General features: G+C 49.5%; 2 protein-coding genes across 3 annotated transcripts; one reads left to right on the top strand and one right to left on the bottom strand.

Moving 5' to 3' along the window:
• The first annotated feature begins 236 nt into the window (after window positions 1-236).
• Window positions 237-7982, top strand: RFC2 (replication factor C subunit 2). 2 transcript variants are annotated; one of them, XM_027734475.2, is made up of 11 exons: window positions 237-403; window positions 1474-1543; window positions 2329-2370; window positions 2555-2661; window positions 3802-3903; window positions 4656-4756; window positions 5447-5604; window positions 5979-6044; window positions 6513-6593; window positions 6940-7053; window positions 7712-7982. In XM_027734475.2, the coding sequence occupies exons 1-11, from the start codon at window positions 285-287 to the stop codon at window positions 7820-7822; spliced, it is 1071 nt and encodes a 356-aa protein (XP_027590276.2). In that variant the 5' UTR covers window positions 237-284; the 3' UTR covers window positions 7823-7982. The 2 variants fall into 2 exon arrangements, with proteins under 2 accessions (XP_027590276.2, XP_027590277.1); XM_027734476.2 differs by lacking the exon at window positions 237-403 and adding an exon at window positions 655-734.
• Window positions 7983-11226: 3244 nt separating this feature from the next.
• On the bottom strand, window positions 11227-25769 carry LAT2 (linker for activation of T cells family member 2). Its single transcript, XM_027734389.2, has 13 exons — window positions 25693-25769; window positions 20864-20967; window positions 20170-20209; window positions 18678-18721; window positions 17785-17839; window positions 17096-17139; window positions 16274-16312; window positions 15619-15649; window positions 15400-15476; window positions 14907-14972; window positions 14091-14159; window positions 13163-13247; window positions 11227-12064 (listed from the first exon to the last, which is right to left on the bottom strand). The coding sequence occupies exons 2-13, from the start codon at window positions 20949-20951 to the stop codon at window positions 12046-12048; spliced, it is 657 nt and encodes a 218-aa protein (XP_027590190.1). The 5' UTR covers window positions 20952-20967; window positions 25693-25769; the 3' UTR covers window positions 11227-12045.
• Between the last annotated feature and the right edge of the window lie 524 nt (window positions 25770-26293).

Consider the following 26293-nt stretch of genomic DNA (forward strand, 5'->3'; position numbering starts at 1 on the left):
AGGAAGAGCAGCCAGACCACCAACAGCTGAGCACAAGCCGTGCTGCGACAGTCACCTCAATCACAGTCACCTCAGGGACAGTCCCCAACACAGCCCCGCACCCACCTCCCCAGGCCCGGGCTGCCACCTCCCCGCCTCACGGAGCTGCCCAAGCCGTCATGCCGGGCTGCAGACCGCCCGCAGGGCCCTCCCCGCCGCCGCCGCCGTCCCGCCCCGGAGGCGGACCCGGCCCTCCCCTCACGGCGGCGGTGGGGAGAAAGGCAGGGCGCGCCAGCCGCGCCACCATGGAGGTGGACGTGGCGGAAGAGGAGAAGGCCGGGCCCTCGGCAGGCGAGAAGCGGGGACCCGGGGACCCCGCGGGGGCCGCGCCCGGCGGCGGCAGCGGCCACTACGAGCTGCCCTGGTGAGCGGGGGCACGGGCGGGCAGCGCGGCCGCCATGAGCACCGCCATGAGCGCCCGCCGGAGGGGGCGGGGCGAAGGGCGGAGCCCGCGCGGTGATTGGTGCAGAGCTGTGCGGGAGGCGGGGCCTGGCGCGCTGTAGCCAATGGGGTGAGGACGGGGCGGGACGCGCTGTTGGCGGGAAGGCGGGCGCCGCTGAAGGACCCTCGGCCGAGGGGATCGTGAGGGCCGGACCCGGCCACGGCCAGAGCGGGGTGATTAGAGCCGTTCTCCTCTGCCCGCCGGGTGCAGGAGCTCCGTCTGACTCAGAAATGGGAGCTCTGTGATCTTCCCGGTTCGTGGCCAGGACTGGGAAGGAAGGTGTCACAGAATCACAGAATGGTTTGGGTTGGAATGGACCTTAAAGCTCATCTCGTTCCAACCCCCCCGCCAGGGCAGGGACACCTTCCACTAGACCAGGCAGCTCCGAGCCCCGCCCAACCTGGCCTTGGACACCTCCAGAAATCAAGAGTGAACAAAATCCCGTCGTTTACCTGTGTAGTCCGAAGTCAGCCCTGCCCTGTGTTAACCATGAGGGAGCACACGCAGGGAGGCTTCTCCCCTCAGCCCCGTGTCAGGCTGAGGGACCGAATTCCTGTTCGAATTGAGCATTTTTTCCTGCCTTTTCCTGCTTTATAATAACGGAAGCAAAACCTTTGAGGGTGGTGAGGCCCAGGCACAGGTTGCCCAGAGAAGCTGTGGGTGCCCCGTCCCTGGAAGTGTCCAAGGCCAGGTTGGACGGGGCTTGGAGCAACCTGGGCTAGTGGAAGGTGTCCCTGCCCATGGCAGGGGAGCTGGAACACCCAGCTGGGTGATCTTTAAGGTCCCTTCCAAGCCAAACCATTCTGGATTCTGTGAGTCTGTGATTAGTGTTGGGGAATGCTGTGCTTAGCAGGGAGGGGGACCCTCCAGAGCTCGCACTAAAGATACATTCAAGTCATCCTGTCCTAACATAATCCTCCTTTTCTGTCAGTGTAAAGCGCCATTAAAGCCTTATTAGATGTGCTGAAGTCTGTGGGGTTTTACTTTTACAGGGTGGAAAAATACAGACCCATGAAACTGTCTGAAATAGTTGGAAATGAAGATACTGTGAGCAGGCTGGAGGTGTGTAGCTGTCCCAGTGTCTTTTTTACAGGTTATCTCTAAAAAACATATTTCTGCATAGATCCACAGGCCAGTAAAAACATTGTTGTATTTTTACATCCATACTTGAGCATGTGGAAGAAAGTGTCCCGATTTACTTTAAAAATTACAAGTTTTAGGAAATATTTGAGTGGTGTATAAGGGAATGTGCCTCTTCAGTTGGGATGTTTAAATTGGCCCTGTTTTGATACAGCTTAGAGAATTTGTGGCTGTTATAATAATATTGTTTCAATGAATAAATATAATTTGTATAATAACAGAAAGGAACATAGGGGTTTTTTTTAGAAGAGAAATGTTTTCCATATGGTGTTCAAGGCCAGGTTGGACAGGGCTTGGAGCAACCTGGTCTAGTGGAAGGTGTCCCTGCCAATAAGGTTGATGAGTTTTCAGGTCCCTTCCAACTCCAGACGTTCCAGGATTCTATAATTCTATGAAAAATTAGTCTTTGAACACAGTATTTGCTAACAGAAAGATTATACTAGCAAGTATATGATTAAAACAGATGCAAAGGAAAGGCAAGAGTAGTAAACACCTGTGAGATTAAGTGCTTTTCAATTTTTTCATGTTATTCTAGAGGCTGCCTTCTAACAGTTCAATTAAAAAAAACCCAAACATATAAAAGCAGCATGGTTCAAAAAATGAAAGCAAGAGGGGGGAAAAAAAAGATGCATGTTTCTGATGCTTAAAATAGAACAGCATTGAAACTATTTGTTCCTTTTATTTTCTTCTGTCTTATTCTTTCTTAGGTCTTTGCAAAAGAGGGGAACGTACCAAATATTATCATTGCTGTGAGTATTGCTGTTTTGTGCTCTATTTCACTGTGTTGGTCCTGGATTTGAAATCTAGCCAGGATGGCCTCCCAGTACAGACTGGTTTTGTGCCTGAATGTACTGGTCAGGGAGATTTGTAGAGAGCACAGCTTAGAAAATGACATTAAACTTACCAGAAATCGCTGCATTGTCGCATTTTTAGGGCCCCCCAGGAACAGGTAAAACCACCAGTATCCTCTGCTTGGCTCGTGCTCTGCTTGGCCCTGCATTAAAGGATGCTGTTCTGGAGCTGAATGCCTCAAATGACAGGTGAGAATGACTAAAACTTGTCAAACTTTTAATGAAGAAACAAGTACCCATTTTAATTCTTAAACCAGGCCAATTTGATAGCCTTACTGCTATAGAATAAGTCTTTAAGAATTATTTTAATGCAGTTTTTCCACCTAAGAGTTGGGCAGTTTTTGGTGCCCACCTATCAATACAGATATTATTTCTTGATGTTTTATAAACTTCACAGGTCCTTTCATACACAAAAGTATGAACAAGTGGAGTGCAGAATCCACTGTTTGCTTGAATCTACTTCAAAAAGCTGAGCTTCCTCCTGCATTTATGAGGATCCTCCTAAAATTGAAAAGTGAACAGGTTCTTTATACTGAAACTCTTCAGTGCTTAAAGGGAGAGAAATTAGGGCTATAAGGGCAGTTGGGGGTTAAAATGTAGGATCAAGGTATTAACTATGTAAAGGACACTGACTCTTGTTGAAGGATCAGGCACTGAGGGCTGGTTATATTTCCCAAGTTCTGTTCAGACCCATCCTGAAGTATTCTGAGGACATTTCCTGGAGGGTTGTCTGAGTACAATATACTTTCCCTATCTCTGTTGTTGTGGAAGAGCTATAGAGTCACAACATCCTTTTTCTAAATGGAAAAAAAGAAGTAAAATGCCTTATTTATAAAAGTAAGTCTTTGCAAGGACTCAGCCTAGGGAAGTGTCTCTGTTGTGCTGATATGATGCAGTCTATCCAGCTGGTTTTCTTCACCTCTTCTGAGCTACCTCTGGGGTTGTGGATTAAGCTGTGGGAAGAACTGGCAAAGCAATCTTAAATGCTTCTGCCTTTGATAATTTATTACCCCACCTTTTGGCAAACAGAAATCATTTTGGGGCAGTACTGCAAGTAAGGTTACTGATTATATATATATATATAAATATGTATATATTGCTATTGTTAAATTCTTTTTGTCAAACCCTCCAAAAATCAAGATTACTGGTGTTTAAATCTGGATCAGTTGGACAGTCTGGCTTACAGCATGGTTCCACAGCAGTTTTACTGGCACAGCTGAAGGAGCAGGACCAAACAGTGGGAGAATCAGGAGAATTTGTGGCTTCTGAATAAACTCTGTTCTGTAATTTCACCCAGTTGATCGTGAAACGCTTGAATTATTGTTCCAGAGGCATTGATGTTGTGAGAAACAAAATCAAAATGTTTGCCCAGCAAAAGGTCACACTTCCAAAAGGTCGGCACAAAATAATCATCCTTGATGAAGCAGACAGGTACGTTGTTCTTCCTTCACCTCAGCTGCTGTGTGAAACGTGCTGCACCTCTCCTGTCTGCAGAGCTGCAACCTTGGACAGTGTTGAGTGTTTCTATCAGGCTCTTCAAAATAATTTGTTAGGAAATGAGTGTGCATTGAACAGTGATCTCGTGAGAGTGATCTCGTAACAAGAAGAGATCGTTGCTCCAAGGGAGATGCTGAACACTGAAGTGAAAAGCTTGGGGTATGAAACAGCATATTCCAGTTTACTGGAAAGATGTCCCATCCCTGGAAGTGCTCAGGGACAGGTTGGAGGGGGCTTTGAGCAACCTGGTGTGGTGGAAGGTGTCCCTGCTCATGGCAGGGGGTTGGAACAAGATGAGCATTAAGGTCCCTTCCAACTCAAACCGTTCCAGAATTCCGGTATTCTTTCCCTTTGAAAAGAGCCTGGCTCACTAGAGAATTTCACTGGATGAAAACAGGACATTCTCCTCCTCCTGCATGAAGTGTTAGCATTCTTAGCAGTGTTCTTCAGAGCATTAAAGATTTAATTTTGCATGTCAGTGTTGTGGAGGTCTTGGTGACTTCCCTGCATTGTGGGGTGGTTTGTTCACGTGTCTAGAAAAAGCTGTTCAGTTTATCGAGCCAGAACATCAGTTAACGTACAAAGCACAGTTTAACATCAGTAAACTCTAAAGCTTGTATAAGAATAGTTATTAGGCTGCACCCATGAGCCAGTGAAGGGCAGAATCCATCCTTTTCTCCCCCCAGCATGACAGATGGAGCACAGCAAGCCTTGAGAAGAACAATGGAAATCTATTCCAAAACGACGCGCTTCGCCCTCGCCTGCAATGCCTCTGACAAAATCATAGGTAAAGTGCTGCTGGGCCCTGGGTGTCCTTGTCATATGTTCTCCACACTGTTGGCTGACTTCCCAGGCAGTTTCCAGAAATACCTTGGATCTGCTCGTTGCAAGAAGCCGTGGTACTTCTGAAAAATCGAACCACCTGTACCTCAGCTGATAAAAGGGTGGCCAGGGAACCCTCTGAGCAGCTGGTTTTGATGGATAGTGCTATACATGACTGCAGAAGCAGATCTCTCATCCTTTGGGCTCAATCTCCATCCAACTCTGCTACAGTTAAAGGTGTTTGATGGATTGTTTACTGGGCATTGAACCCTTTTGTTGTCTTTTCTTAAACACAATCTTAAAGTTTGCTTATAGGTGAACACATTGTAGACCTTTAGATTCTCCTGGTAAAATAACATGATAAACATCTACATTCAGAAATCCAGGAGAACAGAGGAAGTTGAGCTTTGTATATATTTGGGAAAACTCAAGTGGCACATTTGGGCCCTAGGGAAGGACTGTAAAAATTGTATGTGCTTAAGGAGATGCCTTATTCTCTTCGGAGCCAACACGTTCTTTTCCTTTGAAAGAAGACAAAGTAATTGATGGAACTGAGAAAGCTTTTCCTGAGATTAAAATAAATGTTTGGCTGGTTTGGTTTTTGGTTTTTTTTTGAGAAAAGAGGGAAATGCTAATTACACACCCCTGTCCTCAGAACCCATCCAGTCCCGGTGTGCAGTGCTGCGTTACACCAAGCTGACAGATGCACAAATCCTTGCCAGGCTGCTCAAAATTGTTGAGAAAGAGGATGTACCATATACAGATGATGGACTAGAAGCCATTATCTTCACAGCCCAAGGAGATATGAGACAGGTAAGAAGAGAAAGGCAATGAAAAAAGGCTTCTGTTTAAAGCAAAAGACCTGTGAATTGTGGCTCTCGGGGATTTATCTCTGGAGGGGTAAAAGCAAAGGGGATGTGACTTGTGGCTCAAGAGTAACTAAACTATTTGGTTTTGTGAGGTTTTAAAAAATGGATCTGCTCCTTAAAAATGATTTTGTGGGGACTGGATACCAAATTTGTGAGAGGAAACCAAGTCTCCACACAAATTTGTGATTTATTCTGTTGCTTAATTGAAAAGTGCTTATTTGGCATAATTTTCTGAAGTGCATCTCATCCTGAGGAGGGGAGTGACAAGTAGAGCACTTTGGAAAATAAATGAAGTCTTTTTTTTTTTTCCTTTCACAGGCATTAAACAACTTACAGTCCACCCACTCTGGATTTGGCTTTATAAACAGTGAGAATGTCTTTAAGGTCAGTAATAGCTGAAAACAGTGATGCCAGGAGTTTGGCCCTACACCTGTGTGAGATCTTCCATGGGATACAGAAGCCTTTGAAAGTGCTTTGCCAGTTTGCAGACAGCCCAGTGTGTAGCAATGGCAGCATTAGGCCATCAAGAAGCCCGTGTGCCTTTTGAAAAGGTGTCCCTAATGACATCTCTGAGACTTGGTGGCTTTGCAGCTGTCTCAAAGCACACAAATCACAGAACTGCTGGGAAATTTCACACTGATAAATTGGGAATTTATTACTCAAGTGTTCTCATTTCTTGCTGTCGAGTCTGCTACGGCAGAATAGCTGAAAAGTGATATTATTTAAAATTTAATCTGTATTACAGAATGTGTCTGATTAAATACTTCACCTGTATGGAAGCTTGGTGAAAATACCAGAGGTTTAATGCAGAGTCCTCTAATATTTTAAGGGTAATATTTCTCTTTGATACAGGTATGTGATGAGCCTCATCCTCTGCTTGTGAAAGAAATGATACAGCACTGCATAAATGCAAATATTGATGAAGCATATAAGGTTGGTTTTCATGTGTTGGCATGGACAGACACTTTTTCTTTACAGAATTCTTGTTTGTTTTGAAGAATTCACAATGTGGGTTGTTTTTTTTAAGATAAGGGCATTACCATGTAGAGGAGTTGAAGAAGATGGGTTGAGTTTGTGCAAGGGGTTTTGTTCAGATAAATAAGCCAACGAGCAAAAAAGGAAGTTGCATTGAAATTACTTGCTAAACATTTGAGGTTAAATCAGCTGATAAATAGCACATGCAGTTGCAGTGGTTACACACAGCTGTTCCAAAAGTGAATATCCTTGACTCACCTGATAAGTTCTGCAGATGAATGAGGGATTATTCTTGCCTGCACAGATCCTTGCCCACCTGTGGCGTCTTGGATACGCTCCAGAAGATGTTATTGGCAACATCTTCCGTGTGTGTAAAACCTTTCCGATGCCAGAATATCTGAAACTGGAATTTATCAAGGTTAGTACTAACCCAGCTCCTGCAGGGCCTCTGGGGCCTTTTTTAAGAAGAGATCAGGGGGCAGCCTCAGGGGTTTCTCTTTGAGGTTTGCTGTATGTTAGCATAAAGAAAAATATTTCTCCACTCGTTGCTGCTTTCTTGCCCACTCTGCACCATCAGTTTGTCAGTAAGAATGGTCACTTGGAGTGACTTCTGATTTAACATCTGATCACCCACAGATGTGCCAGAAGTGATCACTAAGAATTAATAGCAGATGTACTGCTGACTTTATTATTTAGTTCAAAGCCTCAAATTAACACCTTGAGGACGTTCTTCAAGGGCATACTTGATTCTAGTCCAATAGATACTAAAATATTAAATTATATGAACAGACAGAGGGTAAAGTGGTGATATGGAATCACTCTTCGTAATTAAAACCTGTCCTCAGATGTGTGCATCTTGCTTCTTATAAAGGAAGTGGGGAAATACAGGCTTTGACTTCAAAAAAAAAAAAAAGGGGGCATTCTAGTTGGTTTGTAGGCAGAGATACACTGTCTGAAGTTTGAGTGACTCAAAGCCCACCTCTTAGCAGTGAGGGATGTGTTCTATTTAGTCATTAGTTAAAATATGCACGGGCTGGGGGGGAAAACAGAAGGTTTGACAGTGTCTCTATCACCAGGAAATCGGGTACACTCACATGAAGATAGCAGAAGGTGTGAACTCCCTTTTACAAATGGCTGGGCTGCTGGCCCGGCTGTGTCAGAAGACTGCAGCCCCTGCAGCCAGTTAGGCCCCTCCCTGAGCCCAGCCTAACAGCCAGGAGGGGAAAACCTGGTGTGTGTCTGTTCCCTGGTTCTGCTAAATCACGGAAAAATAACCAGTTCTGTTGTAAAAACGTTCTGTACTTTTTTATTTAGACCAATAAAGCTTTAAAATCGGCTTTAACCCGAGAACTTGTCTGTGTTGTGTCACCAAGGCAGACATGAGCACTGTGACAGCCCAGAGCACTGTCTGCTCAATGCACTCAGCAAAACTGCCCATTTTGGTGGTACTGGGACCTAACAGTAGGAGAAACAAAAATGGAACATCATGGTTAGGAGTTACACTTCAAGCCTGGTCATGGGTGGTCGTATCTCATTCTATTTTGTGCCCTATTTGCATAAAATAGGGCATTTAATGTAGTTCTAACTGAGACACACTGAGCAGGTGCCACTCCTGGGTCCTGTGGGTGGGGAAGGTATTTTCACCAAACACACAGGAGAAATATTCCACATTTCTTTATGGTGCCAACTATGTATTTCGGGTATTCCTTTTGCAATCTTTAAAAAACTTTACCAAATTATGGGATGCTCTGCATGTGAGTTCCCCTTTCTGCTCTTGCTTGTCGGGTTATGCAGTGTCACTTTACTAGAGTTTCAGCCTGCCAAAAACCTACACCATCGTGTTTTTCCCTCTCTGTTCCATTTTGGAAACACCTTAGCAGTGCAGATGAGCAATGAAGCCTGAAAAGCAGAGAGAAAAGCAAACAAATTGAATTTGACCACCTCCCTGTGCGATGTGTGTTTCCAAGCACAGTGTATTAACACAATTAAGCATGTTCTGGTTACAGCAGTCACACAGAACAGGGCACAGGGACAAGCTGCTGGTGCCTGCACTTCACTCTGCTCGTTGTGTTGATTTCCACCCCAAGTGTTCAGTTCCTCTCTGCAGTTGTCTCAGTGCCAAGTGGATCTTCACGGGCAACATCAGTTGGCATCACTGCTGGCACTGGTCTCTGCAGGGGCTGGGCACACCCTGCCCTTCTCTGACAGCCACAGGGCTCACCAGTTTCTGCAGCAAGAGCTGGTGGCATCACGAGTTGCCCCTCCAGGCTTCCTGCAGCGCCTCTGGCAGAGCCTGCAGACAAACCTTTGTAATTCAGCTTCCAGGAGAGCAAGGGACTTGGCAGCTAAAGCACAGGGAATGCAGCAAACAGCTCTGGGAATAATGGATGTAATGCTCAAAGTATATTCTTCCTTCAGTAGGTATTTATTGAACTTACCTTTTGGTTCCCAGCCAGTGAATTGTCACTACCAGCACAAACTGTTAAATACACAACTAATAGTTTAGTATGAAGGGGCTTAGGTTGCTGAGTTCTCTACAGACACAGCATCACAGCTTTTGTCCCTAAAACTTAAATAAGGTTAATTTTCCTTTGGCTGCACATCACAGCCAGCCTTCTCTGCCTTTGCTTTCTCACTAAATGTGCTCATTGCTGACTGGGGAAGGAAGAGGTGCTATGGGGAAGTTTCATAAAACAGCAAACGCTGTACTTGGAGGACTCAAGGCTGGTCCTTACCCTGTGGGATGTACCTGCCTGTGGAGTTGGAGCCAGTGGAAGGGTGAGGAACATGGAGGGTCGTGGTTCCTGTTCCTACCTGCTTTCTGTGGGTTTCTCAACCAAAGTAGCTGCTTTTCACAGCTCCAGTTTGGAGCAGACTCTCCTCTGGGCTAATCCTTTCCAGCTCTGGGGGGACATAGGACACTTTTCCTGAGAAGAGGAATAGGATCAGTCCCAGAGGCCACCAACACACTGCTCTCCAGAGGTGTCTGCTCCCTCTCTGAGTGCAGAGCCAATGCTTCCCAGGGCCAGCACAGGCTCCCCAGCTCCGTTTGAGAGCTGCACCAGCCGTGCCAAAACACTTCTCTAATGTGTCTTAAATTGAAAACAGGAAGTGAATTGCTCACTTGGCTGCCCTCCCTAATGTGAGGAAAGAGAGAGGTGGACCCAGGGGAGATGTCATTTCTCTTTGCATTACGTTCAGGCAACACAGGATCTGGCAGTTTTGGTTGAGCACCAGAAATCTTTGCACACCTAAGGCCAATCCTGAAAAGACAGTGTGTCAGTGAACACACTCACATGTATATACTCAATGCAAAGAAAAATTGTGAGGTGACTGAGAGCAAGACTAAGAACATCAATGAGAGTTCCCAGAACTGTCCCTGGATACCTGCCAGTGTAATGAGATGCCTGGCTGAGAAGTGCTCTAGGAGCTTTTCAAAGCTAAGGATGGATTTATCCCTCACTCCAGCTGACTGCTGTGGAGAGCTGCAACGGGGCATTTGCTCAGACCCCCAGTAAGTGAAGGGAAGATTCCCCACATCCAGCTCCTGCCCTGCTCACTTTGGCTCCACAGCTTTCAAACTCAGACCAGGAAAGTGTATTTGGAGTAACCCACCTCCCTGCTTAGTGATGAGCAGTAAATCTTGTACTTTCCTATTTTGGCCATGCACTCACCGAGCACCTTGAAGTCTCTGGGAGCTCTCCAGCTGGATCTGTTGCTGTGAGCCGAGGATCTTTCACTGCTGCTAATCCCTTAATCATGAATGGCTCTCTCTGGGCTAGGAGATGAATCACCAGCAGGTGTAACATCACCACACATCCCCCAGAACGAGCTCACCCCTCCCCTGCAGCGAACAATCCAGTCTGCAGCACTTCATGGGAAGTGGGAGCTTCTTTGGGTGCTGAGTTAGTCACCAAGGATGCACCCAGGGTAACACTTTCACGGCTCTCTGAGGGCCAGGCACAGTTTCAGTCACAAAGGCACCTCCTGGTTCCCTTGCCTGCCTGTGAGCTTCTGCAGAGCCAGCACAGGCTGTGGCTGTCACTGTGTCTGCTCCAGGCTCAGGGGACCCTGGTGTCACCCACCTGTGCAGACTTTTTGCAGAGCATTCACCCTTCAGGAAACCCGAGGGTGTGAGTACAAACCGGGCTGGGGCAGGCAGAAAACCAGGCTGTAGCTCCCAGCCCCTGTGCATCCCTGAATGCACCAGGCTTTGTTGTAAAAGTTCCATGGAGACTTCTAGCATTTGTAGGAGCTACAAGTAAAGCTTCTCCTAAGGCAAACTCCAACCCACCCACTGTTTCAGCTACACCAGCAGTGGACACCTGTGGACTTGTCGATTCTGCTAAAAATAGAGCCAAGTCATTTGCAGCAGGAAGCACCTGGCACCCCTTCTCCCGCTCCAGGGCTCGCTCACCCTCAGCTCCCCTTCTCTGCTCACTCTTACTGTCCCAAAGAGGTGAGTGTGGGCTGTGTTCTTTGCCAAAGCACAGCACATCACTCCATGTCACCTCATGTGCTCCCGTTTCAGCATCACCCAACTGTGCAGACAACATCTGCATCACAGCAAACCACAACAAAGCACCGCATTTTCTTTGGAAGCTTTTCAATTTTAATAAATAAGTGGTCCAAAAGTGCCAGATCTGCGCATCAGGGCTCAGGAGACCGGGGTTCTGTCTCAGGGCTGATGTTCCTACAGCCCTACCGAGGGACTGGTGCAGTGTCTGAGGCTGGAGGCTGTGGATCTGACCCTCTCAGTTGCTGCTGGTTATTTGTATCCTTATAAAACAGATACTGAAACACGAGGAAAACTGCCACAGATCAACACTGTGAATCACAAGCTGTGGATAAGGCAGGGACTTAATCCTCTTTAGCTTTTGTGAACAGGTTGGTATCTCATTGAGCTCCACAGAACTACTGTTGTTGTAAATTCAACCTCTGCCTTGCCAATTCCTCTCTTGTAGGAAACTGCTTCTATAGGAGAGCACAGGAACTACATCAGAACATAATCCCTCAGGCTTAGTACCATCGTGCATGAGTCACCCTGACAAATTAAGTAACTGGCTGCATTACTGCTCAGCAATTTAAGGATTCACTTCATGCTTGGCAGGAGAAAACATTGCACAGACTGGCCACCCTCCCTCGAGTGGAGCTGCAGGGAAATGAGGTGGGATGACGAGGTGGGGGCCTGCCCGTGGTCCCTGTGGGCAGAGAGCTTTGTTCCAGTTGCAGGTTTGCAGTTGGGACTTCTGTGGGCCTTCAAGCAGAGCATTTCTTCCTTTCAGTAACATCCCTTCTATGTGATTGTGGGCACAATTTGGAGAAGAGATTTCACTGAGGGCTGGAAATCTCCCCTCTCCCCCTGTGCGTGCTCGCTGGGTGAGCTCCTGCAGCTCAGCCAAGGATTTCTTCAGACTTTATGCAGAATACTTGAAATAAGAGGGGAAAAAAACCAGTGAGTTCTCTGACTTTTAACCTCTGTTTTCAGTTTAACTCTGCTGCCTGCTACGTTTTCTTTCCAGGGACAAGTAGTGACGTACACGACAAAATGTCCATGTCTAAGCAAAAGCCCCAGTCGTGCTCCCAGATGATGATGCCTGAGCAGAACAAGGGGCACAGAGGTGCCAGGAGCCCATTTCTGAATTCAGCCTCCCTTGGTGGAAAAGTTCTGCTGGCATTTGTTGGTTGGATGTGGGGATTTTACAACTTTGCTCTGCTAGGAAAGGCTACAACAGAGGCATTGGTGTAAGGACAATCCCACCAGGTCTTTGTGGGTGCTCTGAGAGTAAAATCCTGACAGGGAGAGCAACACTGGTCCCAGTCTGTCTCCCAGCTGGAGTCCTAGTCCAGTCTGGAGCAGGGTGACCAGCACTAACCAGTAGGTCATTCACTGTCCCTCAGTGTCATACAACCTCTCTGCAGCTCTCCAAAGGGTCTTACTTTATCTGCCTTGAGCAATTACTATAGAATTCTTTATCAGCAGCATCAGTTTGGTGCTGATAATGGGGCAGGACATGTGGTCTTAGCACAGCAGAGAGGGCTTGGCTGAGCCCAGGGCATCCCTTACACTGCTGAGCCTCAGAGCTGCACAGACCATGAGGGGTCCACAGCATGTAGGACATGGATTCCACAAATTTGTCTCCACAGTCCACATTAGTCAGATTGGCATCAGCCAAAGATGTGACACAGCACAGGATGGGCTCCTCCTGCTCCCCCACTGCCCACGTGGGCTGCTGGGCACGGGCTCCAGCCAAGCTCCCTTTCTCATAAACCCAATTCTCCCACCCCTAAATAAACACCATAAATCCAATCCTCCCACTCCTAAATAAACACCATAAACCCAATCCTCCCACCCCTAAATAAACACCATAAACCCAATCCTCCCACCCCTAAATAAACACCATAAACCCAATACTCCCACCCCTAAATAAACACCATAAACCCAATCCTCCCACCCCCAAATAAACACCACAAACCCAATCCTCCCACCCCTACATAAACACGTCAACCATTTGCTCTGTTTTTACCTTTGCTTTGACAGCAGGGCAGGGACTGATGCAGGAGCTGTGTTGATGTAGACTGGCTCCTCATCCGGGCTCTCTGTCTGCAGGGCTGCAGGCGAGGATGGGAACCACTGATCAGTGAGTGGGCTGATGTAAAAACACACACAACACCCCCCAGACACTCTGTGTGTCCAGCCTTTGGTGCTGAGATGTTTTTGTGCCTGGACTAAGAAACCTCAGGTCAGTGCCAAGGTCTCCTTGAAGAGGCTTCCAAGTGGTCACAGCAAATTTGTAAACACTCTGGAAGCAGTGAGCCTGGACAGCTCTTCAGAGCATAAAGAGATGGACTTAGATTTAACCTAGAGAGTGTGCAAACGGGATAACAAGAATCAGTTGGCTTAGGCAGCTCTCACACCAGAGACAGAAAGCTCTCAAATGTACCTGTGTGCACTCACCACTATCTCCCAGGCCAGGCTACCCCCCTGCCTCACAGGAAGCCACACGTTAGATTAAACTGTGGTTAAAAGGTCAGCTTGAGAAACAGGCACCCTCAAACACAGCAGGAGAGTCACGGGCTGACCCCCTGCCTGTGTGCTGCCTAATTTTTTGTCAGAGGGGGTTACACAGCTGTGCTTGCACCAGGGCAACTTCAAATGGAAGAGGATATAAGACATGAAGAGCAACATTACTCTGTACCATCCCATGGTCAGGGTTTGGGCACACGGTGGCCTTGTGAGTTTGAGAAACACCACGTCCCATCACAGCAGCATTCAGATACAAGAGTCTGTAGCAGTTTGCACATTGCCTTGGATTGTACATCATGGATAGCTGGGAATAAAATTGCTCAAGACAGGCAATGCATTGCCCTGGCATGGTCTGTGCTGTCCTAGGGCACCAGGCACCCTGCCCACGAATCCCATCCCCAAACAGCAAACGAGTGCTGACAACGTACCTTCCTCTTGCTGCAGCTTCCACGTGTGCATGGCCTCGCTGTTCTCGTAGTCTGCAGCCTCATCTGTGACTAAGGAGAGTTTGGACAGGATGATGCTGAACAGCAAATGGTCTAAAATCGGCCCTCTGTGAAAGCCCCGCTCCCGCCGCCGCGCCCCGACCGCGCCGCGCACGGCGCTGTTTCCAGCCAGCCCTGCTGATGCTGCCTCATCTCCTTCCAGCCCTGGCCACGTGCCTGGATCGCTGCAGGCACGGATGGGGATCAGACGGGTCCCCGCTGCTCCTGCCTCCTCCAATCCCTCCGTGCACAGCCAGGCAGGAGCAGGGCAGGCTTTAGCCGTGCACAGAGCGTGTGTTAATTCGCTGAAGGAAACCAAACTGACTTCCTAGTTTGATTGCAACCTCCCAGGAGTGGTGCTGGAAGCCCTGAAGCAGACACTGTGGTCCAGCATCATCCTCCAGCAGCTTCTCTGCTGGCAGGACATGGTGAGCAACCTGAGCTGGGGGCTAGAGCCATGATCAGCCTGGCTGGAGCGACACTAAAAACCTAGAGAAGATGCAGATCCCAAAGCTCCTGGATTCCTACAGAACCCCCAAGTCAAAGGAATCAGTTTGGAGGTATCACCACATGTATTTTCCTGCAGAAGGGAGAAATGCTCTGTGCCTGCAGCAGCCCTGGCTCCCCGACTCCACGGCACAGAGCTGACAGGAGCCTGAAAAGGACAGGGTTTCCCTCAGCTGAGCAGGTCATTATCCCCCTCTGCACCTCCAGATACCTTTGTGGGACACACATGAACCATGATGGCAACACACCTACCCGGGTCAAAGCCGTGAGACACTCCAATGATGACATTTTCATAGGAATAGGAATCCTCCTCTCTCTCTGGTGGAGGGAAGAAAGAGGGGACACAAGGGACTTAAGGAAGTGCAAGTGACCTGGGAAGACCCCTCAGCACCTGCAGGAGGGGGCTGTTTACCACAATGAAACACAAATTGGCTAAAATGTCATTAGTCCTTGTGATGGCCTGTGCTGAGCCAGGGATGGGGTGTCCCAGCACAGATGAACTGGGGGGTCACTGCCCCACAGGAGCACTGTCACCAGTGCAGTGGGGTGACCCTGTTTACAAGGCAACAGATGGACTGATGGGGGCTTGGACATCCCTTATGCCCCATGGCTCTGCTACACCCTTTAATGAACTTGTCTCCTGGATCTGCTCTTGCTTCAGACCACAGTGATGCACAGACCTGGGCAAGAACAGTCTCACAAGCTCCCTGGAGCCATAGCACAGCCAGGCTGGAGGAAAACCCACCTGGTTCTCCTGGAGACCTACCCTTGGGTCGAATGAAGAACCTGGCACGGTTGTTGTAATCCAGAGAAATGGGCTCCCTGTGGGAAGAGCAGCACTGTCAGCTCCTCCTGCCCCAGGGCACCCACAGGCTCCCCAGGCCGAGCTATGGGAGCACCAGGACAGCACTGGGACCAGCATGGCTCCACTCAGTGGAGCTGGTGGGCAGCCCTGGGTACTTACACGTAGTCAGAGTCCCCTTGCAGATAATCCTCTGCAAGAACAAGGGTTTGGTGTCAGCACCCCACACCAGGGCACCAACCAAACTGCCATCCCCGAGCACAGCCCGACAAACCCCCGGAGCACAGCCATGGCACATGTCCCCAGCAGCCACAAAGCCCTGGCATGGCCCCAGGGCCCATCCACAGCAGAGCCAGGGGGCTGGAGCAGGGGGGTGGAGCAGGGGGCTGGGGCAGGGGGCTGGGGCAGGGGGGGATGGCCCTGATCCACCCCAGGCCCTGAGAAAACCCCAGCTCACTGCTTCTCATGGACACATCCTGCCAGCTGGCAGGGAGAAAGGGAATATGGGAATATCCTCCCTGGCTTGGGAAAGGAGAGCACAGTCCCCCACACCAATAATCCTCTTAGGGCAGGCGCCAGCTCACAGTGCCCCGGGTGGGAGCGGGGGACTCGGGAGCATCCGTCCCCTCCGCTCTGCCCGTTAATCAGATCAAGTTGTGTCTCACAAAGCAATCTCTAAACTGACTAAGCAGCAGCTCTGCCAGCTGCAGTGCTGGCTGCCTGTGTGCTCCCTGCTGGCTCCCATTCCCGGGAAGCTCCCATCCCCGTGGCAGCCTTCCCTCCCAAACCCCCCCAGATGTGTGGCTGCAGCATTTACCTGTCAGGAAATTCTGGTACCTGGACTCATCCCTGCTCCCTGGGGGCAAGAGAGGGGCACGTTACCCTTGGGCTCAGGCAGAGTGATGGGAGCAGTTTGACGATGAAGGAACTGAAGCAACTTTGGCACCGGCAGCTCTGCCCTCGCTCAGCTCTGAGCTCTGACAGGTTGGACACTCCAGGGCAGGGGTGTTGGGACAGCCAGGGGTGATATTTAAATAGTCTGTCCCCATGGATTGAGCCAGGACTGGTCAGGCATAGCAGGATGAGCACTGGATTTTAAACTTGGACCCAGATTAAACCCAGATGGTCCAGCTCAGGGCCCCCAACATAAGATGGATGTGCAGCTGTTGGAGCAAGTCCAGAGGAGGCCATGGAGATGTTCCAAAGGCTGGAGCCCCTCTGCTCTGGAAACAGGCTGGGAGAGCTGGGGGGGTTCACCTGGAGAAGAGAAGCTTCAGGGAGACCTGAGAGCCCCTTGCAGGGCCTAAAGGGGCTCTGAGGGACTTGGGACAAGGGATGGAGGGACAGGACAAGGAGGAATGGCTTCCCTTGCCAGAGGGCAAGGTTAGATGGGATACTGGGAAGAAACCCTTCCCTGGAGGGTGGTGAGGCCCTGGCACAGGTTGCCCAGAGAAACTGTGGCTGCCCCACCCCTGGAAGTGTCCAAGGCCAGGTTGGACGGGGCTTGGATCAACCTGGGCTGGTGGAAGGTGTCCCTGCCCATGGCAGGGGGTTAGAACGAGATGATTAACTTGAAAGGTCCCTTCCAACCCAAACCTTTCTGTGACTGAACCTGGGCCTGTCCCAGGGACACACTCACCGTATCCAGCGTGGTGGGAAGCACTGAGCTGCTCGGTGGTTTTCCTGGAAGAGACAAAAGAGACCTAAAATCCCAGGTCTGAGCAAACCCTACCAGGGGTTACAAACCACCAGAGGGACCATCCACAAAAGCTCCCTGTGAGGTTATCACAGCACACGCATGGAGCAATGGAAGAGGAAGAAATTTCGGGTCAAATCCCAAAATGGGAATAAGTAGGCCTGAATACTGCAGCAGAGCTACTGCAACTATGTGGTTCTTGGGGCTTTAAGTGATGGGGAGAAGTGGATTTATCACATCAAATCGTTTGTAAGCAGAGAATGGCCATTTCTTTTTCCTGATGTTCCTACTATGTACAGCCACAGCTTGTTTCCTTGGGTTTGATTTAATTGCTTGCCAGAAGAATGCAGTGAGACTGAAGACAGCCCAGAAAAAGTCTAAAGCTACCACTGTCCACTGATAAATGAAGCAGCCTGACTGAGTTGAAGATGTCCCTGGCTCCTTGCAGGGAGGTTGAACTATATGGCCTTTTAAAGGTCACTTCCAACCCAAAGCATTCTTTAATTCTAAGCACAGCCCAAGCCACATCTACAGGGCTCAGAGCCCAACCCAAATCCCAAACATTTATGTATCTTGGGTGAATTTCATCCAACCTTGGCTCTACAGCTAGACTGTTTGGTTTTTTTACCTACCTTGCTATTGATAAGTTTTCAGGTCCCTTAGTTTTTTCCAGCCTTCGGGTTGCACCTGGCACCAAGAACAAAACGGGTGTCGATTATTACGGCAGCAGCAGATTTTTCAAAGAGCACAGAGCATCCACCAGTGAGGGTTCCCCAAGACTGGCAGGCATTTTCCTAATGCATCCCAAAATAACTTCCAAATTGGTCCTTGAATGTTCACAAGTGGCCAAACCAGGAAACAACCAGAGGAAAAGCTGGTGTCTGACCGCAGAGCGAACCCTCGCTGGGGGAAGCTACAATCCCAGCTGCTGCCTTGTTGTCTGCTCTCCCCCAAACCTGCTCGATCTGGGGGCCATTCCCTGCTCTTCACACTGCAAATCATGAGCTTTGGTTGGGCTGGGCTGAAGCAAAGACTCATAGGGGGGTTATGGGGCTCCAAGCCAGCAGGGACCCAGGGCAGGGCTCATCTGCAGGCGGTGACGCTTCACACAGACCCGGCAGCAGCTCGTTGTGATACAGAACTCAAAAGGTCAGCGCCAAACCCAGCCTGGTGCAGGAAGCAGGGAGGGGGGATGATGAATGAGTCACTCCTGTCACTTCAGGCTCACCCACACCTTCATTTTCACAGGGTGCACAGTGTGGTTCAAAGAGCCCCAGTTATTGAGGTGTCGCTTTTCAACTTCATCGCTTTAGTGAATTGTTTTCAACAATTTCTAGGGAAATTTTTTTCCCTAGAGCTCAGAATTTGCATCCCTAGAAGCATCTAAGGTGGCTTTGACAATCCAGGTCTCATCATTTCACTGCCTGGTGTCAAGGTGACCCCTTGAATTTTACTTTCTCCCTGTTCTGTGCATGCAGGACCCCCACCCCACGAGGCAGAAGCCCCATACAACGCTGATACTCACTGGAATGGGATCGAATCACCTCAAACCTCTGCTGGCTTTCAAACCTGGAAAAAAGAGCAGCACAACCTCAGCTGAATTTTGGGGTTGATGACAAGGAAAAGAGATGCAAGAGACCTTGTGGTTTAGTGAGTGGAGGACAGAGAGCACAAACTCCATGCTGGGCTTGGTGAAGTGCCAAGGTGCAGGAGCAGTATCCCAGACTCCTCACTGACCCTTTAAAGTCAAGATGTGCTTTTGGACCACTGGTAGAGTAGCCAACATCAGCTAAGGGAAGGACACAGGGATGAGGAAAACATCATTTAGGATAATTCCTACTCTGACTCTTTATCCACCAGTTAAGGCCAAAGAGCCTTTTGACCCACACAAAAAATGGGTGTTCACCCATGAAATGGGTTCAAACCCCATTACTTCACCTCCACTGCTGCCCCTGCCCTCTCAGCATTCCCTTAACATCAACCTGAAAAAAATAACATGTTATCAACAATAAAGATAACACCCATGCCCAGAAACCTCTTTACTTCTTAGTTAAGAGGAGAGCTGCTCGTCAGAGCACAAGAGGACTCAACATCTCTTCTACTGCAAGTATTAACTCTGATTTTGGGAAGCCTTTCCCCCCCAATTTCATTGGGGTCACCCCATCCCCAGCCAGGATTCACAGCTCAGGGCTGGCAGGAGATGGGGTGTCAGAGGACCTCAATGCAAATGTGTGGAGTCAAAGCACTTTGCTTGCAGAACACCCCAACTAACCCAAAGCAGACCTCTGAAAAGAGCACACAACATCACGAGCCTGAGGTCAAACCACTTAATCCAGACACAAATTACAAGAAGTTGGGGCAATTCAGCAGGAGCCCACAAGGGATGAAGCCTGTGGGGGACAGAACCTGGACTGGTTGCTCCAACAGTCTGTGATGGAGCACACCACAGAAACAAACACCCCGACCCCTCAGAGGCCTTTGCAGAGCCCCTCTGCACCTCCTTTGCTCCTGTAACAAAGGCTACAACCCAGCTTTTCTTTTTCTTCGTATAATTTACTGTGGTTTGTCTGTTGCTGAAGGAAATAAGGGGGGGTGCATGTGTGTACACTGCATTTCCTTCATTTCTTGTGCTCAGTGGTTGCTCTGGAACAGGGTCCCTCCAGCACCAGCCACAGGCAGGGGCTTCTTTATGAAGTTACCAATCTCTCTACAACATCTCAGGCCATGACAGGTCAGGATAAGGACTTGCCCTTCTCTCCCAGACCTTTTTCCTACTAGTTAATAACTCACGGACATCACGGTCAGAGCTTCAGTTTCATTTTGGATTATTCTTTTTAAAGGCATTACCCCTCTAGCAGCGCCCCGAGCTGAGGCACATTGCCCTGCATGCCCCATCCTGGCATCAGTTTATTTTATTTTATATAAATCTGGATTTCAGCTTGGCTCTGGCTCTGGCCAGGGTCCCACCCCAGGTGAGCTGTTTTAGGGGAGAAACACAATTATGAAAGGCAACTTACTGACTCCTGTGCTCACTCAGTCGCATCTCCCTCTTGGTAGCTGGAAGACAAGGAAATAAAAAGCTCTTAGAAAGAAGATTTGGGAGTCAGAGATCAGAAAGACCAATAAGACACATTCACAAAACTTCTCCAACACAACAGGACAGCGGAGGCAGCGAGCAGCAGTTACGATAAGGTTTGGATTAATTTTCTTGAAACCATGTTTAAATCCTGGGGTTTGTATCAGACACTGCAAAGCAAGGCAGCCAGTCCTGTCCCCTAAACCCCAAACTGCAGCCTCTCTCCCACACTAAAACCCACCCAGTGCTCGGGGAGGGGCTCAAACCCCCACTGGGTGCTCATCCCACTCTCCATACGAATTTATCTCCAGACTGCCCCAGACCCTCTGCAGGATTTGTGCACCTGGAGCTGGTCCTCCCGGATGGGGTGTCCCAAAGCCACCACCACGATGACCACGAAGAGGGGTCTGCAGCCCACAGTGTTACCCCCACCCCAGGCAAGGGGGGCTGCAGTTCTGGGTGGTCCTTCCCCAGCTCTCCGGCCGCCAGCAGAGCCCGTTCCCACTCAGCTCTCGGGAGCATCCCCGCGGGGGAAGAGCTCCCGAGCTGGCAGGTGGCTGAGCAGAACCAAACCCACCTGGGGGGGGGATTTTCCAAGAGGAAAGGCCCTCCCAGAGCCCGCAGGCAGGACTCACCAGAGAGCTGGCACTTGACGCAGAGGCTGACGGCCGCCCCGAGCAGCATCAGCGCGGCGGCCGCCCCGAGCAGCTCCGGCTGCACCATCCCGGCCACGTCCAGCCTGGAACACAGCGGGGAGGGGAGCCCCGTGAGCATCGGGGGCGTGCGGGGCTGTGAGGCCATTGCTCAGGAAGATTTACCCCTAAACAGCCACCGGAGCCAGGGGGGTGCTGAGGATGCACAAGAGACACCTCCAGAGGCAACGCCCCTTCCCCGCGCCGCTCCCGGTCGCTCATTCCCAACCCCCAAACGTTGCCAGCAGACACTAATTTTTTAGTATCTCGAAGAGAGGGCAAAGAGGGAGGCACTTGGCAATATTCCAGGTGCCAAGGCCTTTGCACGACGTGCTCTGGCTGTTTCCTGCAGCTCAGAGTGACTTCCAGTGTCAAATTCCCCACGCTTTTTTCCCTGCTGAGCTGGCTCAGCCGCCGGCTCCTCCCCTGCTTTCCACGACAGGCTCTTCCACAAACAGCAGCTAACATTTTGTAACAATCAGCATGATTTGGCTTCAACTTCTTCCTTTAAAATACAAAACATCCTATAAATATCACAGCAAACAGCCTGCTGGCACTGAGACGGATTGTTTAGCCCATTCCTATTCCCCAGTTACAGATTATTTTAATTTATTTTTGCTTGTAATAAACTTCTTTTTTCCCTAGGGATGGAGATGCTTCAACTTGCCAAAGGCCAGTATGTCGTCATTCCTGGCAGGAAGTTTTCCTGCTGCCTACCTTCAACCTCCCTTATTACAACATAAGCCTGGATTATATTGGTACAGCCACTGTATATATATACACATATATGTATATACGTGTGTGTATATATATATATATGTGTATATATAACCACTAATAATTAAAATAATTCAAAATAATTAAACAAATGGCATTAACAGACAACAGAAAGCAGCAGCTTGATTCTGCCCTGCTCAGAACCTTCTGCCTCCGCTTGTGTAAAGTGGAATAAATAACATTTCTCTGCCCAAAACGCCCCATTCACATGGAAGAAAACCCAAAGCCTCCTGTGGCAGCTGAGCCTGTGGGTCCTCAGCAACACCCTCCCATCCCTGCCGAGTGCTTGGCACAGCAGCTGAGCACGCTGGTGGGAGGTTTGTGGCCCAGTTTGGCACTGGAGTCCCAGTCCTATGTCAGGGTCCTAATTACCAGGGCACGGTGTAAATAATTGTGGTGTAAATCAGTGTGAGGCAGGAGAAGGAGAGGGAAGAAGTCCCCCATTTCTGCTCCAGGCAGACCCTTGAGAAAAGCAGTGGCCGAAGGGGTTTGGTGTCAGCATCCTCGCAGTGGTTGCCAAACATAGTGTGGCTGCCCAGAAGTGACCTCAACTTGGCTTTGAGACCATTCTCCCTGCCTGGGAGCAAACTGGGTTTATTCCTACTCCCTCCAAGGTTGCCTGAGCCCCCAGGACACCCTCAGCTCCCAGCACTCCCTCCACCCTGGCTTTGCTCTTTATAGACCCCCGGGGGCCTCTCCCTGCACAATTTCTTGCAGCACTTTCAGCAGCAGATGGGACGAGTTGTTCCAAATTAACAATGTGCCCAGACCCACCCTGGGTGCAGAACCACCCTCAGCCACAGCCAGGACATCAGGGACAGAGCCTGGTCAAAACCATGTGGTTTCTCACGTCAGTTTTCCTTGGCTCAGAGTCTCCCACGGAAATCATGAGCTGTGGATCATCTCTGAAGCAGCTGCCAGGGGCAGCTGAGGGAAGGTGACCTGATGCTGGTGACTGACACACAAAGGGCTGCAATGCTGCTGCTTTGTTTGGGGGGGGGTTGGGCCTTTTTTTTTTTTTTTTTTACTTTTTTTCCCTTTTTTGCTTTAAAGTGAAGGCCAGGCAGGGCTGAAGGCCCCTGACAACACTGACAGTTTGTCCCATTGCAGGACAGGCCACCATCTCCCTTCTAGAGCCAGCTGTATTTCTTCTGCAGGCAGCGAGGCAGCAACCCCCTGCTGCTCCTGAGCCCCCCCCCCACTCACCAGGAACACCAAAGGTGGTTATTTGAGGGGTTGCCAAGCAGGGCATGGTGTGTCCCACCCCATCACAGCATCCCCCCAAGAGAAAGCTCCCAAGTCACACACACACAATGAGCCCAGAGGTCATTTGTGCTCCCCAAAACACCCAGGTCCACGGAAATCCTTTCTTTTGGAACAAGCCCTGCTCTGGTAAGGAGCTGACAGAAGGAGGTGATGAGCAGATTTGTGACAAGCAGAAGGCTGGAAGCACTTACTCACGGCTGGCAGGATATAAATAAAATATTTGGAAGGCTGAACGTGCTTCCCTGCGCTCTGCCTTGGGGAGGGGAGAGAATAAATAGACTCGAGCCACTGAGATCTCCACACAGAAGGACACGTGGAGTTCATGGCTGGCCAGCCTTGCTTTTGAGATGCTAAATCCAAACCCAGGGAGGAAACAGGTTCCCATGTAGTTTAGGAGTGACATTTAGGTAGTGCCGCAATGCCCTGTGCTGTTCACATGCTTCCCTCTTCTCCTTTGGCCTGTTTTTCCCCATTTTTGTGCCCACGGGAGTCTCTCCCTGCACAAGTGGGGCCACACTCCCAGCAGTGAGCACAGCCTGACCAGCACAGCCCATAAATCCCCTGGGAGCAGCTGCTCCAGACAAAGCAATTCCCAGGAGAGCAACACATGGGAGTCTGGATCCAGCTGTGGCCTCCATGGCACCTCTCCTGGGAGGGGGAAGTCTTCCCAAACAGGGGCTGCTCCTTCCATGGCCTCACATATTTTTAGCAATAAAGAAGGCAGGCTTTTTTTTTTTTTTTTTTTTTTTTTTTTTTAAATGGGAAGCATTAACGAACTTGCAAAAGCTCATTCTCCCTGTGCCAGGTCTCCTCAGCCTGGCTGCTGGTGTGGAAGGTCTCTAGTCCTAAATAACCCAGAAACAGGGCTCACTATGAAGAGCCAAGGGAAGGAGAGGTGGTTTTATCCAGGAAGATCAAAAGGCCTTTTAAGTCCACTAAAGGGGAGAGTGAGAGGAAACGGACACTCGTGTCCAAGAGCAACACACTGAAGTGAGAGAAGCTGCTTGAATTGAAATAAGACAATTCTGGCTTATAAAATGAGTGGGGATGCACTGGATATGCACAGGCTAGAAATAAAATTCCTAATGGATGGAAAGTCTGTGAGAAACTTTCCGACACCGGCAGAAGAGGCACAAAACTCACCCAAAAAAGAAAAAGAAAAAAAAACAAACCTGCAAGAGCACTTAAAATAAACTTTTTGCTGAGAAACCAGGAGAGAGAGGAATGTGTTGATGTGGCCTCAGCAATGTCTGGTTTTCCATTAGATAATTTCTCACGAAGACATTTTAGCTCTTTGCAGGGTGTCAAGTTCACATGGCAAGATAAAGACCCAAGTTGCAGGTTTATGCAATGAATTTAACCTATTTATCAAAAAGTGCCCAAAAGACAAATATAAACCAGTCACCTTCCCTCCCCTCCAGAAAGTTTTGAGGTTTGCACCAGTTTGCAGTAAATTAATTCTAATTCAGGCTGGTGGGATGAGTCACTGGTATGAAATATAAAGTGGAGAGTGTATTTAAAGCCTGGCCATATGAAATTCAGCACACTGACTTGTTGAACAGATGCAATATTCAGCTTGACTCAATGTCTCTAACGTGTCTAAGAAAAGAAACTCTACTTTCTGTTTGCCTGTGTGGTACAGATTGCCACAGAAAGTCCCATCAATTCAGAAATTAAAGTCTCAGACCAAGGAAGCTCCTGTGGCTGGAACCGCTCCAGTGACCAGCGCTGAGCCTCCAGAAAAGCTCCTTTCCAGAGGTCTGCACATCCCGTTTCCTACCAGACTTATGCCAGTGTGAGGTTTCTTAGGAAAGCTGCTGCCATACAGTTAAAGCCTGTTTTTTTTCACAGCTATTCAGGCAGATCAGGGTTTATTTTATGCCAGGGGAGCAGTAGATGCATTTCAGCAGAACACAGGGCAAGAGAGGGGGAAATTGGAATTGATAAACTGACTTTCCCACAGATTATCACTTTGGAAAATGAGTTAAAAAAAACCCTCAGGTGGAAAATTGAGTGCAAACCCCATATCACAACACACACGCCAGCACAAGGAGGTAATTCACAGGAATATCTGATGTTTGTAACTTCCCCATCCTTCACCTCCTGTGTGAGCCCAGGGGACGCCACGTTAGCAATACAGGCAACCCTCATGTATGTAACTACACACTAAAGAGCCATGAGAACGAGCCCATCTCGCACAAGATCATCCCAAAATTATCCTCCTCTGCTCAAGCAGCTGCCTCGTGGCTCACATTACACTGAACATTGATCACAAGAGAAAACTGATGCGAGGACAAAGCTTTTCCCATCTAGGATTAGCAATTTCAAGCACTCACATGCAGTAAAATAAATACTCATATCCACGATGCCAGTCAGCCCCGAAACCCATGGAAAACCCAGGAAATGTCATTTGAATCAGCCTGTTTCATAGGGTTGGGCTTTTGGAGGGGGAGCAGCAGTCCCAGAAGCAGGAGCCAAAAACAGGACCGAGCAGATCCGGGAGGAGAGGAGCTCAGCACAGACTCAATCTCCCAGAATATTTTAGCAGATGTGAATGCAGAAAATAATGTAATTAAAAACCTGCCACGCTGCCACCAGCAGATGGAGGGGGAGATGTAAAGAACAGCACTGAAATTCAGTACTGGAATCCAGGTTGTATGGGACAGACTCATCTCAGATCCAGAAGGGTTAAACGCTGCTGAGAAGATAAAGAGTCGGTAATTTCCTACCTTGGAGCCTCTCAGTGAGGGGGGAACATCCAGCACGTTGCTTTGCAGAGAGGTTTCACAGGGATGACCCCGAACCCTCCTTAAAGGTCTAGCCCGGGATGGCTGAGCTCAGTGGGACACCCCACTGCCCGCACAGCCCTCGCACCTTCCCCTCCCGCTCCCTCTCCCACCTCACCCGCAGCTCAGCTGCTCTCCCCGGGCTGTCCCATCTCCTCCTGCCCCTCGCGGCTGGAGCCGGTTCCTCCAGGGCTCGTTACCCGCTGCTGGTTTCCTGTCCCCGCGTGAATCACCACCCCGACATCCGCTGCCCGGCCGCTCCAGCCCCTCCTGGGCTGCCCTGAGCCTGCACAAACCCACCCGGGCAGCCTCTCGTGGGCTCCATGGCATGGTTTTTGTACAAACCCACCCGGGCAGCCTCTCGTGGGCTCCATGGCATGGTTTTTGTACAAACCCACCCGTTCGGCCCTTCGTGGGCTCCCCAGAGTTTGCACAAACCCACCCGGGCAGCCTCTCGTGGGCTCCCCTGAGCCTGCACAAACCCACCCGTTCAGCCCCTGCCGGGCTCCCCAGGATGGTTTTTTGTACAAACCCACCTATTCAG

This window comes from Pipra filicauda, unplaced genomic scaffold, assembly GCF_003945595.2.
Source record: "Pipra filicauda isolate LSUMZ 115617 unplaced genomic scaffold, ASM394559v2 scaffold71_size5581439_pilon, whole genome shotgun sequence".
Taxonomy (NCBI): domain Eukaryota; kingdom Metazoa; phylum Chordata; class Aves; order Passeriformes; family Pipridae; genus Pipra; species Pipra filicauda.

Bases quoted from the DNA above. Each gene is read 5' to 3' on its own strand.
- LAT2 (XM_027734389.2), bottom strand. From the start codon at position 20,951: ATGGTGCAGCCGGAGCTGCTCGGGGCGGCCGCCGCGCTGATGCTGCTC. The intron at 14,973-15,399 runs GTGGGTTTTCCT...TCCCTCCACCAG, and splicing joins TAGGTCTCCAGGAGAACCAG to AGAGAGAGGAGGATTCCTAT. The intron at 13,248-14,090 runs GTACGTTGTCAG...CCTCGCCTGCAG, and splicing joins GAAGCTGCAGCAAGAGGAAG to CCCTGCAGACAGAGAGCCCG.
- RFC2 (XM_027734475.2), top strand. From the start codon at position 285: ATGGAGGTGGACGTGGCGGAAGAGGAGAAGGCCGGGCCCTCGGCAGGC. The intron at 1,544-2,328 runs GTGTGTAGCTGT...ATTCTTTCTTAG, and splicing joins ATACTGTGAGCAGGCTGGAG to GTCTTTGCAAAAGAGGGGAA. The intron at 4,757-5,446 runs GTAAAGTGCTGC...CCCTGTCCTCAG, and splicing joins TGCCTCTGACAAAATCATAG to AACCCATCCAGTCCCGGTGT.